The sequence below is a fragment of the Caretta caretta genome, chromosome 1 (genome assembly GCF_965140235.1).
Source record: "Caretta caretta isolate rCarCar2 chromosome 1, rCarCar1.hap1, whole genome shotgun sequence".
In the NCBI taxonomy this organism is placed as follows: domain Eukaryota; kingdom Metazoa; phylum Chordata; order Testudines; family Cheloniidae; genus Caretta; species Caretta caretta.
Window position 1 is genome coordinate 236816923 of NC_134206.1, and position 13395 is coordinate 236830317.

The window sequence follows — 13395 nt, forward strand, 5'->3', positions numbered from 1 at the left end:
CCCTCTGAAATCAACAGGAATTATGTGAGCATATCTGAGGGTAGAACTGCCCCCTCTCTCCCATGTACAGGTGACTGGTACCTATACTAATAGAAGGTATCCCCGAATCTGCAGCTATTTGCCTTGAGTCTCCACTGCCTTATATCTCCTGCAGTCACTTTCACCTGTGCAAAGTAAGCAAGGAGAGGGTCCAGGATGCTACTCTTCTGATGTGCTAGGACTTTAGGTACACTTTGCTCAGGTGCAACTGACTACACAAAGTGCAAGGCAGGGGAGAGTCAAGCTCATTATCTTTCAGACCTAGGAGAACATTCAATTGGGCCTTTAAAGTACAGCACTGGAAATCCCTCTGTATATTTTTTCCATCAGTTCTTCATTTTCAGTGTTTATTTAATTCTTGATATGTCCTATAACATCTTTTCTTCCACCCCAGCAAAAAAAAACCAAACAACCACCACATCAGAAGCCCAGTACTCATGAACAGTCCTGCCATAACAAATTTATTGAGTGCCCATGCACTACAAAAGAGGGAGGAAGTAGGGTATACAACAATTCCAAAGTTAAGTGATGGGTGGGAATTTTTTTGCATTTGTTACAGCCACCCTGATTGAAGATCATTTCACAACAGTTACAAAGAAGAGAGAGCAAGAGAGAGGAACTGTAAGTTATTGCCTATGAGTTTATTCTAGGAAGTAATACCAGCAAATAGTTAAATACCATACACTGAAAGTAATGGAAAAAACAGGGTTTAACTGCAGTTCACATAAAAACAGAGAAAAATAATGAGAAATTATTTTGAAAACATACCCAAAATTTTTTTGGAAAAAGCATTTCAGACAATGATTTCTCCTGTTCGTTATCAGACTGAAGTCAGACAGAAGATATTGGGTGTTAAAGGCCCCCATTAACGAACATATTTACGGAATATAAATTTGAGCAGTCTAAGTTGATGTGAGTAGACACATCAAAAGGTTGTTGGAGTCAATGAAGCCACTTACATTCTTAAAGTTAGGAACGTGCATAAATGCCTTCCTAAAATGGGGGAGAAAAGACAGTGTTGAGAAGAACAGAGCACTCATGCAAGGTGCAGAAGGTCTTCCATTCCCCATCCAAAGTATTGGAAGTTGAAGTACTGCTCAACACCTTGCAGCACCAGAGCCATGCTGATGGGAAACGCCGATGTGAAACAATCTGCACTATTTAGTGGTATGTGGAACATGCATTATGTTTAATTATCATAAACCCAGGAAAAATAAAAAAGTATGAATATACAAATGCTTTTCATACAGAGCAAAATGCGGATTTATTTACAAGAATTTCACTATTTACTCCACTGTACTTAATTGCCCAGAATGGACATCTAAAATTAACGCAATTAGAAAATTTGACTCATGAAGGACCCATTGATCTCAACTGCTTCCCTTAATAATTGGGCATAAGTCATTTTTCAAATCTATGCACCAGGTCTTCCTTGTGGTAGATGCAGATTTCTTTTCACTTTTTTTTTTAATTAATTGTTTACCAACACTATAGATCCCTGAATGTGATTTCTCATTCCACTCTACTACAAACCACAATTATATTTATGGACAGAGAAGTTTGGTAAGTTGCCCGAGGTCATGTGGGATGTTAGTGGCAAAGCTGGGGAAAGAATCTAAGCCCTGGTCTACACTAGGACTTTAGGTCGAATTTAGCAGAGTTAAATCGATGTAAACCTGCACCCGTCCACACAATGAAGCCCTTTATTTCGACTTAAAGGGCTCTTAAAATCGATTTCCTTACTCCACCCCTGACAAGTGGATTAGCGCTTAAATCGACGTTGCCGGCTCGAATTTGGGGTACTGTGGACACAATTCGATGGTATTGGCCTCCGGGAGCTATCCCAGAGTGCTCCATTATGACCGCTCTGGACAGCACTCTCAACTCAGATGCACTGGCCAGGTAGACAGGAAAAGAACCGCGAACTTTTGAATCTCATTTCCTGTTTGGCCAGCGTGGCAAGCTGCAGGTGACCATGCAGAGCTCATCAGCACAGGTGACCATGATGGAGTCCCAGAATCGCAAAAGAGCTCAAGCATGGACCGAACGGGAGGTACGGGATCTGATCGCTGTTTGGGGAGAGGAATCCGTGCTATCAGAACTCCGTTCCAGTTTTCGAAATGCCAAAACCTTTGTCAAAATCTCCCAGGGCATGAAGGACAGAGGCCATAACAGGGACCCGAAGCAGTGCCGCGTGAAACTTAAGGAGCTGAGGCAAGCCTACCAGAAAACCAGAGAGGCGAACAGCCGCTCTGGGTCAGAGCCCCAAACATGCCGCTTCTATGATGAGCTGCATGCCATTTTAGGGGGTTCAGCCACCACTACCCCAGCCATGTTGTTTGACTCCTTCAATGGAGATGGAGGCAATACGGAAGCAGGTTTTGGGGACGAAGAAGATGATGAGGAGGAGGAGGTTGTAGATAGCTCACAGCAAGCAAGCGGAGAAACCGGTTTTCCCAACAGCCAGGAACTGTTTCTCACCCTAGACCTGGAGCCAGTACCCCCCGAACCCACCCAAGGCTGCCTCCTGGACCCAGCAGGCGGAGAAGGGACCTCTGGTGAGTGTACCTTTTAAAATACTATACATGGTTTAAAAGCAAGCATGTGAAAGGATTACTTTGCCCTGGCATTTGCGGTTCTCCTAGATGTAGTCCTAAAGCCTTTCCAAAAGGTTTCTGGGGAGGGCAGCCTTATTGCGTCCTTCATGGTAGGACACTTTACCACACCAAGCCAGTAACACGTACTCGGGAATCATTGTAGAACAAAGCATTGCAGTGTATGTTTGCTGGCATTCAAACAACATCCGTTCTTTATCTCTCTGTGTTATCCTCAGGAGAGTGAGATATAATTCATGGTCACCTGGTTGAAATAGAGAGCTTTTCTTCAGGGGACACTCAGAGGAGCCCATTCCTGCTGGGCTGTTTGCCTGTGGCTAAACAGAAATGTTCCCCGCTGTTAGCCACACGGAGGGGGGAAGGTTGAGGGGGTAGTCACGCGGTGGGAGGAGGCAAAATGCGACCTTGTAACGAAAGCACATGTGCTATGTATGTAATGTTAACAGCAAGGTTTACCCTGAAAGAGTGTAGCCACTGTTTTATAAAATGTGTCTTTTTAAATACCGCTGTCCCTTTTTTTTTCTCCACCAGCTGCATGTGTTTCAATGATCACAGGATCTTCTCCTTCCCAGAGGCTAGTGAAGCTTAGAAAGAAAGAAAAACGCACTCGCGATGAAATGTTCTCCGAGCTCATGCTGTCCTCCCACACTGACAGAGCACAGATGAATGCGTGGAGGCAAATAATGTCAGAGTGCAGGAAAGCACAAAATGACCGGGAGGAGAGGTGGCGGGCTGAAGAGAGTAAGTGGCAGGCTGAAGACAGGGCTGAAGCTCAAATGTGGCGGCAGCGTGATGAGAGGAGGCAGGATTCAATGCTGAGGCTGCTGCAGGACCAAACCAGTTTGCTCCAGTGTATGGTTGAGCTGCAGCAAAGGCAGCTGGAGCACAGACTGCCACTGCAGCCCCTCTGTAACCAACCGCCCTCCTCCCCAAGTTCCATAGCCTCCACACCCAGACGCCCAAGAACGCGGTGGGGGGGCCTCCGGCCAACCAGCCACTCCACCACAGAGGATTGCCCAAAAAAAAGAAGGCTGGCATTCAATAAATTTTAAAGTTGTAAACTTTTAAAGTGCTGTGCTTAAAGTGCTGTGGCATTTTCCTTCCCTCCTCCACCACCCCTCCTGGGCTACCTTGGTAGTCATCCCCCTATTTGTGTGATGAATCAATAAAGAATGCATGAATGTGAAGCAACAATGACTTTATTGCCTCTGCAAGCGGTGATTGAAGGGAGGAGGGGCAGGTGGTTAGCTTACAGGGAAGTAGAGTGAACCAAGGGGCGGGGGGTTTCATCAAGGAGAAACAAACAGAACTTTCACACCGTAGCCTGGCCAGTCATGAAACTGGTTTTCAAAGCTTCTCTGATGCGTACCGCGCCCTCCTGTGCTCTTCTAACCGCCCTGGTGTCTGGCTGCACGTAACCAGCAGCCAGGCGATTTGCCTCAACCTCCCACCCCGCCATAAACGTCTCCCCCTTACTCTCACAGATATTGTGGAGCACACATGAAGCAGTAATAACAGTGGGAATATTGGTTTCGCTGAGGTCTAAGCGAGTCAGTAAACTGCACCAGCGCACCTTTAAACGTCCAAATGCACATTCTACCACCATTCTGCACTTGCTCAGCCTGTAGTTGAACAGCTCCTGACTACTGTCCAGGCTGCCTGTGTACGGCTTCATGAGCCATGGCATTAAGGGGTAGGCTGGGGCCCCAAGGATACATATAGGCATTTCAACATCCCCAACAGTTATTTTCTGGTCTGGGAATAAAGTCCCTTCCTGCAGCTTTTGAAACAGACCAGAGTTCCTGAAGATGCGAGCATCATGCACCTTTCCCGGCCATCCCAGGTTGATGTTGGTGAAACGTCCCTTGTGATCCACCAGAGCTTGCAGCACTATCGAAAAGTACCCCTTGCGGTTTATGTACTCAGCGGCTTGGTGCTCCGGTGCCAAGATAGGGATATGGGTTCCGTCTATAGCCCCACCACAGTTAGGGAATCCCATTGCAGCAAAGCCATCCACTATGACCTGCACATTTCCCAGGGTCACTACCCTTGATATCAGCAGATCTTTGATTGCGTGGGCTACTTGCATCACAGCAGCCCCCACAGTAGATTTGCCCACTCCAAATTGATTCCCAACTGACCGGTAGCTGTCTGGCGTTGCAAGCTTCCACAGGGCTATCGCCACTCGCTTCTCAACTGTGAGGGCTGCTCTCATCTTGGTATTCATGCGCCTCAGGGCAGGGGAAAGCAAGTCACAAAGTTCCATGAAAGTGCCCTTACGCATGCGAAAGTTTCGTAGCCACTGGGAATTGTTCCAGACCTGCAACACTATGCGGTCCCACCAGTCTGTGCTTGTTTCCCGAGCCCAGAATCGGCGTTCCACAGCATGAACCTGCCCCATTAGCACCATGATGCATGCATTGGCAGGGCCCATGCTTTCAGAGAAATCTGTGTCCATGTCCTGATCACTCACGGGACCGCGCTGACGTCGCCTCCTCGCCCGGTATCGCTTTGCCAGGTTCTGGTGCTGCATATACTGCTGGATAATGCGTGTGGTGTTTAATGTGCTCCTAATTGCCAAAGTGAGCTGAGCGGCCTCCATGCTTGCCTTGGTATGGCGTCCGCACAGAAAAAAGGCGCGGAACGATTGTCTGCCGTTGCTCTGATGGAGGGAGGGGCGACTGACGACACGGCTTACAGGGTTGGTTTCAGGGAGCTAAAATCAACAAAGGGGGTGTCTTTACATCAAGGAGTATTTTAGGCAGGACTTCACGGAGGGTTCCAATAAGAAATGGTGCACCTAAGTTATCGTTCTTATTGGAACAAGGAGGTTAGCCTGGCCTCTGATTGATACATGGCTAGATTTACCTCGCTGCACCTTCTCTGTGAGTGACTGCAGTGTGACCTAGAGGAATGAGTCCCCTAGACAGGGGAGGAGGCAAATGAGTACAAAACAAATCTGGTCTATTTCTTGTTTTGACCCACTCCATCTATCTTTTACATCTTTGGCTGGCAGCAGACGGTGCAGAAGGACTGCATGCCATCCACATCTCATGGCTGCTCGGCAGAAGATGGTACAGTACGACTGCTACCAGTCCGTATCGCCTGCCCGCTCACCATAAGACGGTTCAATAGGACTGACTGCAGGACTAAAGAAAATGACCTGGTCAAGTCACTCCAAATTTAGTCCCTGCGCCCATGTCTGCCCAGGCGCTCCCAGCCGACGTGGCCAGGAGCACCTCGGACATGACGATGACGGCTACCAGTCGTACTGTACCGTCTGCTGCCACAAGGCAAGGGGTTGCTGCTACTGTGTAGCAATGCCGTACCGCGTCTGCCAGCACCCAGGAGACATAGGGTGACGGTTACCTGAGCGGGCTCCATGCTTGCCGTGGTATGGCGTCTGCACAGGTAACTCAGGAAAAAAGGCGCGAAACGATTGTCTGCCCTTGCTTTCACGGAGGGAGGGAGGGAAGGGGGGCCTGACGATATGTACCCAGAACCACCCGCGACAATGTTTTAGCCCCATCAGGCATTGGGATCTCAACCCAGAATTCCAATGGGCAGCGGAGACTGCGGGAACTGTGGGATAGCTACCCACAGTGCAACGCTCCGGAAGTCGACTCTAGCCTCGGTACTGTGGAAGCGCTCCGCCGAGTTAATGCACTTAAAGCATTTTCTGTGGGGACACACACACTCGAATATATAAAACCGATTTCTAAAAAACCGACTTCTATAAATTTTACCTTATTCTGTAGTGTAGACATACCCTAAGGAAAGTCCTGACTTCTAGTCCCTTGGCATAACCAGTAGGTTCTAATAACTTTGTCCCTTGCATTTTTTTCTTCTCTATAGCCATCATCTCCAATTGAAGAGAGCATCTCACAGTAGCTCACATTTTACATTAGTTAGAAGAGAGACATAACTGTCACATCACTAAGTTGTTTACCTGACCATACATTTGCTGTGTATTACTGAAAGACAGCATTACCAATATTTATCTTTACATTAGACTGTCTAATATGTACAAATTAAGCTGATGTGTGTTAAAATAAACAAATGAAATGAGCCAACAAGGAAATCATCCACCACTTTCAAAGTTACAGGAAAGAACTTTAATATATTTACTGTTTCTGGATAATGTGAATACAGTAGGATGTTGAGGAAACACTGAGTAGATAAAGATCACTATTAATCCACTGAAGTCTATTTTAAAACATCAATAATCACAGATTTCATCACACATCTGAGCTTATTTTATTGTGTCAAAATAAAATTAAAAAGCCTCTTTGTATTTGTTGAGAAGAAGCCTGAAACATAGCTAAGAAATGTAAGTATAACAACATTTCCTCTCCCAGTCTCAAGTCTCCACTACAGTTATAACGGATTCAGGGACCCTGATCACAATAATACAGTCTGGAGGGAGAGCAAGCATGTTTCTGTATCCAGATCAATAGCCTGAACTGTTAATTTCTCCCATTAAAAGACTAAACACTTGATTAGGTGTAGAATTTTAAAAATAACTTAAGTGACTTAGGATCCCAAGTCCCATTTTCAAAAAGTATCTAAGTAACTTACAGCTAGATTTTAAAAATTCTTGCCCTCCCTCCCTCCCACTGAAACGAATAGTGGGTAGGTGCCTAAATATCTTTCAAAATATGTTCGTTAGGAACTTAAGTGGTGATTATACAGAGTTCCATACAAGGGTATTAGGAAGCGGTTTCCCACTCAAAAAGGGTTTATGTTCACTTTTTTGAGGGGTGGGGGTGGACGGATGTGAAGAGCATTTAACACCTGAGCATTAACAGACTTTGGTGAATTGCACCGCCTCGTTCACATGGACAACCTGTTAACACACCACAATGTCCTCAAGTTTATTCTTTGATTTCTTTCAACAAACATCTCTCAACATCTAGAATATATATATATTTGGAATGAAGCTGCTGCATGTGGAAGGTGCCTTCAGCCAAAAAAGTTAAATTTCTGATTGACCATATACAATTCATTACAGACAATATTCAATCTGGTGTACTCACTGAGGAGAAAAAAGGGGAGGAAGGGGGCTTCCGGTGTGTGTCCTCTCAAGACACTACATTCAACTGCATCTTATAAGAGTGCTATGCTAACTGCACAAAGAACTGGGGGGGGGGGGAAGCTTTCTTCCCAATCTAACAGCATTAGACCACCCAAATGCCTACGAACAACAGCAAGGTGTTCTGAGGCGAAATACCTGATGTGTGTCTCAGATGTGCTCCCCAACCTGTCCAAGAGGGACTGAAAACACGAAATAGTGAAGGAGGAGAGTAAGCATCAGGACTAACACACACACACACACAGGTCAACCTAGCTAGGTCACTCAGAGGTGTGAAAAATTCACACCCCCTCAGAGACCTAAAGTCAATCTATGCCCCAGTGCAGACACCGCTAAGTCGATAGAAGAATTATTCCGTCCACCTAGCTACCACACCTCTTGAGGGGGTACATTTACTACTGCGACAGAAAAAATCCTCTTTGGTCACTATTGCAAGTGTCTACACTACAGCTGCATAGCTATAGTACTGTAGCTGTACTGCCTGTAATGCAGACATACCCTCAGATTCACTGGAAAGCCTGCAATGCCCAATTAGTTTCTCCAAGTATAAACAACAGCAGAAATTTGAAACTTTATTAATCAGATTGGTGTTGTGTGCATCCGATCCAGATATCGCTTCAGTCAAGCTTTCTGGAGTATCAGCAACTGTAACAGGTGTCATAAGATTTTATTATTGCTATTCATGCTGAGATTACTGCACTTTCACAATAGAGCTTCTCCATTACTTTAGAGGTTTTGTTATTTATTTGCTGTGGAAGGTTAACAGGTATTCAGTATTGTCGTGGTTCAAGGACAAGGAAACTGAATGGAAACAAATGTTGAAAAGGAAAAATGTAACGTATTGTACATTTCTAAAAAGCTTATTCAAGAAGGGAAAAAAAGCTGAAATATTTTTACATGATTCCTCTCTTTATTTTTCACTGTCGTTTCAATGGGAGAGGGTAATAATGTTCAGAGCAGTTTAGGACAGCAAGTGAACTGGGTATGAAGTGCAACTACAAGGCTTCCGAGTCAGGCTACTCTCCCAGCCCCAACTTCTAACCGTAGCTGGGAGCAAATTCAGTTCCTAGCTGAAGAGCAAACAAGTCTTTTTATTACAAATAGAACTGTTAGTAGCACACAAATGAAAACATTTCGACTTATTTTAGCCAAATGCTGTAAACTGGTAAGATTGATGCTAACTGTTCAATCTTACAAATTATTTTAGCTGTAACTGAAGCAATAAACCTGGATCTAAAGAGCACACTCTTAAATCCTAGCTTAGAGAGTGGGGAAGATTTGTTTTCTATTATATACTGCAGTGGTTTTCAACCTGTGGTCTGCGGACCCCTCAGGGTCTGCAAACTATGTCTAAGATTTCCAAACAGGTCCAAACTTCCATTCAAAAAATTTTAGGGGCCTGCAAATGAAAAAAAAAAAAAGTTGAAAACTACAGATATAAAGCATTTTCTTCCTTCATGACAAAAGCAGATGTTAGTGCCAAATCCTGAAGTTTTTATTACAAATCAGAATCTGGTCCAGAGACAACTTTATTATAGGTGGGTTTGGTAGCACTATCTATTATTAAGACTGTCTGACACTTCCCATTATAAGAACCCATTTTGAATTGCTTATATAACTTTGTCAAACTAACCTTTTTTGGCTGAAATCTTGCATGCCAGATGTCTGCCTCAGGTTGAAATTTTATTTTATTTTTAATTTTAGTCAAACAGTTCAGCTATTTCTGAATCAGAGGCTAAGGAAAAATACATTTTGTTCATGTTTAAAAATTCTGGCCACCTTTTTCGTTGAACAACTCTAGCACTCCCATGCTTTGGAGCAGCAATTTGAAATTTGGCAGAGCAGTGACCTTTGTTTCTGGGATGTGCCTTTTCAGACCCCATGATATTTCACCCAAATTTGTCCAAGCTTGGAATAGAATGCAAGATTCCTGGGTTTCACCATTTCTCTGCTGTCAGCAAATATCTGTGAAATCCACTACTAAAGCATCCCATTCCTGGCTCTGCCACTGGCCTCCAGGGTGATCTTGAGCAAGTCACTTCGCTGCCTTGTGCCTCAGTTCCCCCCTCTGTAAAATGGGGATAACTGTGATCTCCTTTTATAATGCACTTTGAGATCTACAAATAAAAAGGACTATATACAAGAGTGCTGAATATTGTAATATAATTAAAGACTATCATAATGCAAACATACAACAGGGCAGAATCAAGGTGGCAAAGGAAATTGTCTTTGCTTACTTAATAGTTAGGGCCCTACCAAATTCACAGTCCATTACGGTCAATTTCATGGCCATAGGATTGGAAATTGGTAAATGTCATGTTTTCAGATATTTAAATCTGAAATTTCATGGTGTTGTAACTGTGGGGGTCCCGACCCAAAAGGAGATTGTAGGTGGGGGTTGCAAACCTGTTGTAAGGTGGTCATGGGATTGCCACCCTCACTTCTGTGCTGCCTTCAGAGCCGGACAGAGTGAGGATGAGAGGGTGCCGAGCTATCTGCAGCCAGGAGAGATACTCAAGAGCAGCCCTGTAAGGAAGGAGCAAGTCCTGTCCTCCGCCAGCCCTGCCTGGACTAGCAGCTAGGAGCCTCCTGCTGGGGTGCTCCCAGCAGCACAGGGTGGATCGGATCCAACTCCACAAGCCTCCTCCAGCTGCAGGAACCGCTGGGGCTGCTGCCCAGTCCCACAGCGTCCTGCTGCAGAGGGAGGCACCCGGAGGTGGGTCTGGTCCCCCCGCCCCCACAACTCTGAGCAGCTATGCAGGGGATGGACAAGCCCTGTCCCTCTCCAGCCTAGCTGGGCCTAGGAGCCCCCTTTGGTGGGGCGCTCCAAGGAACAAGGAGAGATTGGACCCACGTCCACAAGCTTCTTCCAGCTGCAGGAACCTCTGGGGCTGCTGCCCAGTCCCAGAGCACCCTGCAAAAGGGGGAGGCACCAGAGGTGGGTCTGGTCTCCCCCTTCCCCCCCCTCCAAGAGCAGCTGTGTAGGGGAGGACAAGTCCTGTCCCACCCCAACCCAGCCAGAGCTAGGAGCCCCCTTTGCTGGGGCACTCCTAGGAGCAATGGGACATCGGATTTCAGGAGGAAGGGCTTATTTCACGGTTTGGTCTGCGTCGTATTTTTCACAGCCGTGAAATTTGTAGGGACCTATTAATGATGTTTTTAACATTGTTTATATATACAATTATATATGCATTACACAAACTAACAGAGTACTGTATATATTTGAGATCCGACAGAGATCCTATATATTTCCTTCAGTGACTGTTTATTTCTTTTGTCATTCAGTAGGTTTTATTTTCTTTTTGTTACACAAAAGGTACTCTCATATTTTCTTATTTAAAATACCCTGCTTCTGCATTTGAACTTTGTCTGGCCATTCCTTCGCCCCAGTTTCTTGGTACCTCTCTGCTTAGTTATAAGCATAGTGAGCACCCAAGTAGCTCTCTGCCTTTCCCCTCAGGCAATATCACTGATCCTCTTTGACTTGCGTCACCGAGACAAAAAGTAGAGCAGCTGCACTGTGGAGACCAAGGGTATCACATACATGAAGCTATGCAGTTTTGTTTCCTTATTGCCTTTCTATCTAGGCAAGTGATTAAAGGCTCTGTTTTACTTGCCTAAGAACATGTGTACCATACCGTAAGTTCAAACTCTGAAGCACTTTCAAAGACAACATACTGTAAAAGAAAAAAAATGTTTTAAATAGCTCAGAATTGCCTCTTTGATTCCACAGGCTGGCAAACTCTACCACTGAGAGCCCTTAGGTAAACTGATTGTGACAGTAAAAAACAGTTTACAGAGACAGAGGATTTAAAAAAAAACAACAACCCTCTCTGAGCCACACAGAAGCCTCACTCTGCTGGAAGACAGGAAGTGAAACGGTATGTTCAGCCAGTACAAATTTCTTTAGAGTAATTTGGTATCACAAAGCTATGCTTGGGGTACAATGTTACATTACTCCACTGTCTGAGCTGGCAACTTAGGATGGTGCAGAAATGTTTTCTCTTGCTTAAATTTCCATTAAATGGACTCTCTCATGTAGTCAAGAGAAAACTAAAAAGAGAGAAAGAAGTCAGGGGAGGCAAACAGGCAGACAGGTTTCCGCCTCCCCAGTGAGATGAACAGAGAGACAGCTTCATGTGCTAAGAGCTGATTCTCTGACGCTCTCTGCTCTGCATCCTTAGGAAGTTCACATCTCTTTTGTCCCAGGCTCTGTGAGCAGTTGCAGGAAAAGAGCAATGGATTGGTTCACATTTTTAAGGTTAGTCACACAATAAAGCCAGTGTTCACAAATCTTTTCATAGGGCAGGCCACTCTCTAATTGTAGTAGCCATCAATAAAGGCTAACAACCTTCCATTGCAGTTGTGCTGACAACCTCCCCGCCCAATTCATGATCTTATAGCAACCTTGTGACAATTACAACAATTTCTGACCTGGAAACAGAATATTCAGAAAACACCAAGGGATTTTTTGAAAGCTTTTTATGAAATCTGGAGCTGAAAAGAGGATGAAAGCCTACAACACACAAGCAGACAGCTATCTGCAGCACCAGAGACCCACAGGCCAAACTTAGGGAAACAAAGCAATACTCTAAAGACTTTTACAACAATAAAAGGTGCTATTCTGCATGTATTCAGCATAAAAAGGTGATCAAAGCCTCCACACGACAGGCAAAGTTGCCCTGCTCCTTATTAGTGAAAGGGATTGTTGATTGAGTTTGTCTAATTTTGATGAGAACATTCCATAACTCACCTTTAAAGGTCCAGTGGGTAGGAGAATGGATGAAACTCAGCAGACCAGGGTTCTATTTCCAGCTCTGCCACTGGATGGCTGACACAGCTTGGACAAGTCACTTCACCTCTCTGTGCCTCAGTTTCCTGTTTCTATGAAATGAGGATAATGATACTTACCTTCATTGTAAAGCACTTTGGTATCTAATAATGAAATAAGAGCTAGGTTTGCGCATTAAAATGTTTGGTTATACTATTATATAAAGCAGCTAAGTAGAAAAATATGAGGAACATATGACCAACAACATATATTCACAAATCTTTTGCTTCTCAATAAATTCAAGAAGTTTAAAATATTGAGAAGCTGAAAAAAACATGGCTGTACAACAATTTACATCAGCAAAGAATCTGACCCATCTAGGTTTAGAGTAGACAGTATACACACACACACACATATATATATATATAAATAAAATACTGTTAGGAGTTTTCCATGATGTTTGGACTATTTTTCTATTTGCCAAGAAGGCTCTAAGGAACCATTTTCTACTATTTGAGTTAAATAATTTAAAGAAGACACATCATGCAGCACAGGGCTGTATTTTGAGCCTAACCTAGCTGTGCAATCCAGCTGGGATTTTCAAAGGCATAAATGGGAGTTGTGCATTAACCCCTACTAACTTTTAATGGGAGTTGGGTACCTAACTGCCCAACAGGCCCTCTTGAAAATGCCAGCCTAAAAGAAAGTGTCCATTATAATTTTGTTTTATATATAAATTGTCCCAAACGAATCACACCCTTAGTGATGGTTCAATGGAAACCTTTGCAGCTAAGAAATGTCTTAGCCAAAATAACTCCTCCCCCAACAAAAAATACAACCACCAATACAACCACCCCACAGTGAAAGGGATACATATC

The 13395-nt window shown here is 44.4% G+C and overlaps 2 protein-coding genes across 3 annotated transcripts in view; one reads left to right on the top strand and one right to left on the bottom strand.

Annotated features, from left to right (window-relative positions):
- Positions 1-13395, bottom strand: part of PDE3A (phosphodiesterase 3A) — a 375888-nt gene that overhangs the window by 279317 nt on the left and 83176 nt on the right. The gene's annotated exons all lie outside the window — the stretch shown is intronic.
- Positions 1662-3739, top strand: LOC125625352 (uncharacterized). Its single transcript, XM_048827294.2, has 2 exons — positions 1662-2597; positions 3186-3739. The coding sequence occupies exons 1-2, from the start codon at positions 2015-2017 to the stop codon at positions 3704-3706; spliced, it is 1104 nt and encodes a 367-aa protein (XP_048683251.2). The 5' UTR covers positions 1662-2014; the 3' UTR covers positions 3707-3739.

Coding starts and splice junctions, on each gene's coding strand:
- LOC125625352 (XM_048827294.2), top strand. CDS start 2,015: ATGCAGAGCTCATCAGCACAGGTGACCATGATGGAGTCCCAGAATCGC. Junction 2,598..3,185: donor AGGCGGAGAAGGGACCTCTG/GTGAGTGTACCT, acceptor TTTCTCCACCAG/CTGCATGTGTTTCAATGATC.